At 75.7% G+C, this 1,003-nt stretch overlaps 1 protein-coding gene across 1 annotated transcript in view; it reads left to right on the plus strand.

Moving 5' to 3' along the window:
- Positions 1-1,003, plus strand: part of SORCS2 (sortilin-related VPS10 domain containing receptor 2) — a 118,605-nt gene that overhangs the window by 112,691 nt on the left and 4,911 nt on the right. The window contains exons 16-17 of the mRNA XM_012724055.1: positions 17-166; positions 688-816. Of these exons, the coding sequence (XP_012579509.1) occupies positions 17-166; positions 688-816 (279 nt within the window). The remainder of the gene's footprint in view (positions 1-16; positions 167-687; positions 817-1,003) is intronic.

Raw genomic sequence — 1,003 nt, forward strand, 5'->3', positions numbered from 1 at the left:
CGGCCCAGCAGCACAGCGTCCACGCCCCGCAGGGTGACCGCTGCATCATGGGCCAGCGGCGGAGCTTCCGGAGACGCCGGCCGGCGGCCTGGTGCGTGCAGGGGCGGGGCTTCACGTCGGCGCTCAGCTCCCGCGTGTGCGCCTGCCGGGACTCGGACTTCCTCTGGTGAGCACCCGCCGCCGGCCTCGGCCCGCGGAGGGCCCTGAGAGGGCCTCTCCTGGCCGCCCTGCCCGCTCGGGGTCGGCCACTGGGACTTCCCCGGCGGGAGGACATGCAGGAGCAGCGGCGGGACCGGGGCTGTGCCCGCCAGCCCCTCTCCCGCCCGGGCTCTGCTCAGAGTCCCTGCTGCTGCCCTGCCCTGCACCCCGTGGCCCGGGGCTGCCCACTGCCCAGCTCCCCAGCCGCTCCCCCATCCTCTGGCCCCGCCGCCCCAGCCCCAAAGGGCCAGGCCCACCTGCGGGGCCTCCCCTGGTCCTGCTCTGCCCTTGCGGCGCAGGCCGCCTCCTCCAGGCGGCCCTCCAGGCCCCGGGTGGGCTCGGTCCTGTCCCCCGTCACCGGAGCCCGACGGTCAGCTCACACCGTCTTCCCGGTGGGGCACGGGACTCGCCTCGTGACCCAGCAGTGTGTGGGCGGCCCACCGAGAGGGCGGCCCCGCTCCCCCAGGCCAGCCTGTCCTCTCCCCTCAGTGACTACGGCTTCGAGCGAGCCCCCTCCTCGGAGTCCGACGCCAGCAAGTGCTTCGCCCACTTCTGGTTTAACCCGCTGGCCCCGCCGGAGGACTGCGTCCTGGGCCAGACCTACAGCAGCAGCCTCGGGTGAGTGCGGCCGCCGCCGGCTGGTCCGGGCTCAGCCTATGACCGCCCCGCTCGCCCGTCCGGAGCTGGAGCCGGAGAAGTGAGCGCCCTGGCCGGACCCCGCAGTCCCGTCCAGCCTGAGCCCCATGGGCCAGCGCCGGGAGGCGTTCTCGGGGGCTCTGAGCAGGGGTGGCGGGCGTAGCGGGCC

Source organism: Condylura cristata, unplaced genomic scaffold (genome assembly GCF_000260355.1).
Source record: "Condylura cristata isolate star-nosed mole 26May11 unplaced genomic scaffold, ConCri1.0 scaffold00012, whole genome shotgun sequence".
In the NCBI taxonomy this organism is placed as follows: Eukaryota; Metazoa; Chordata; class Mammalia; order Eulipotyphla; family Talpidae; genus Condylura; species Condylura cristata.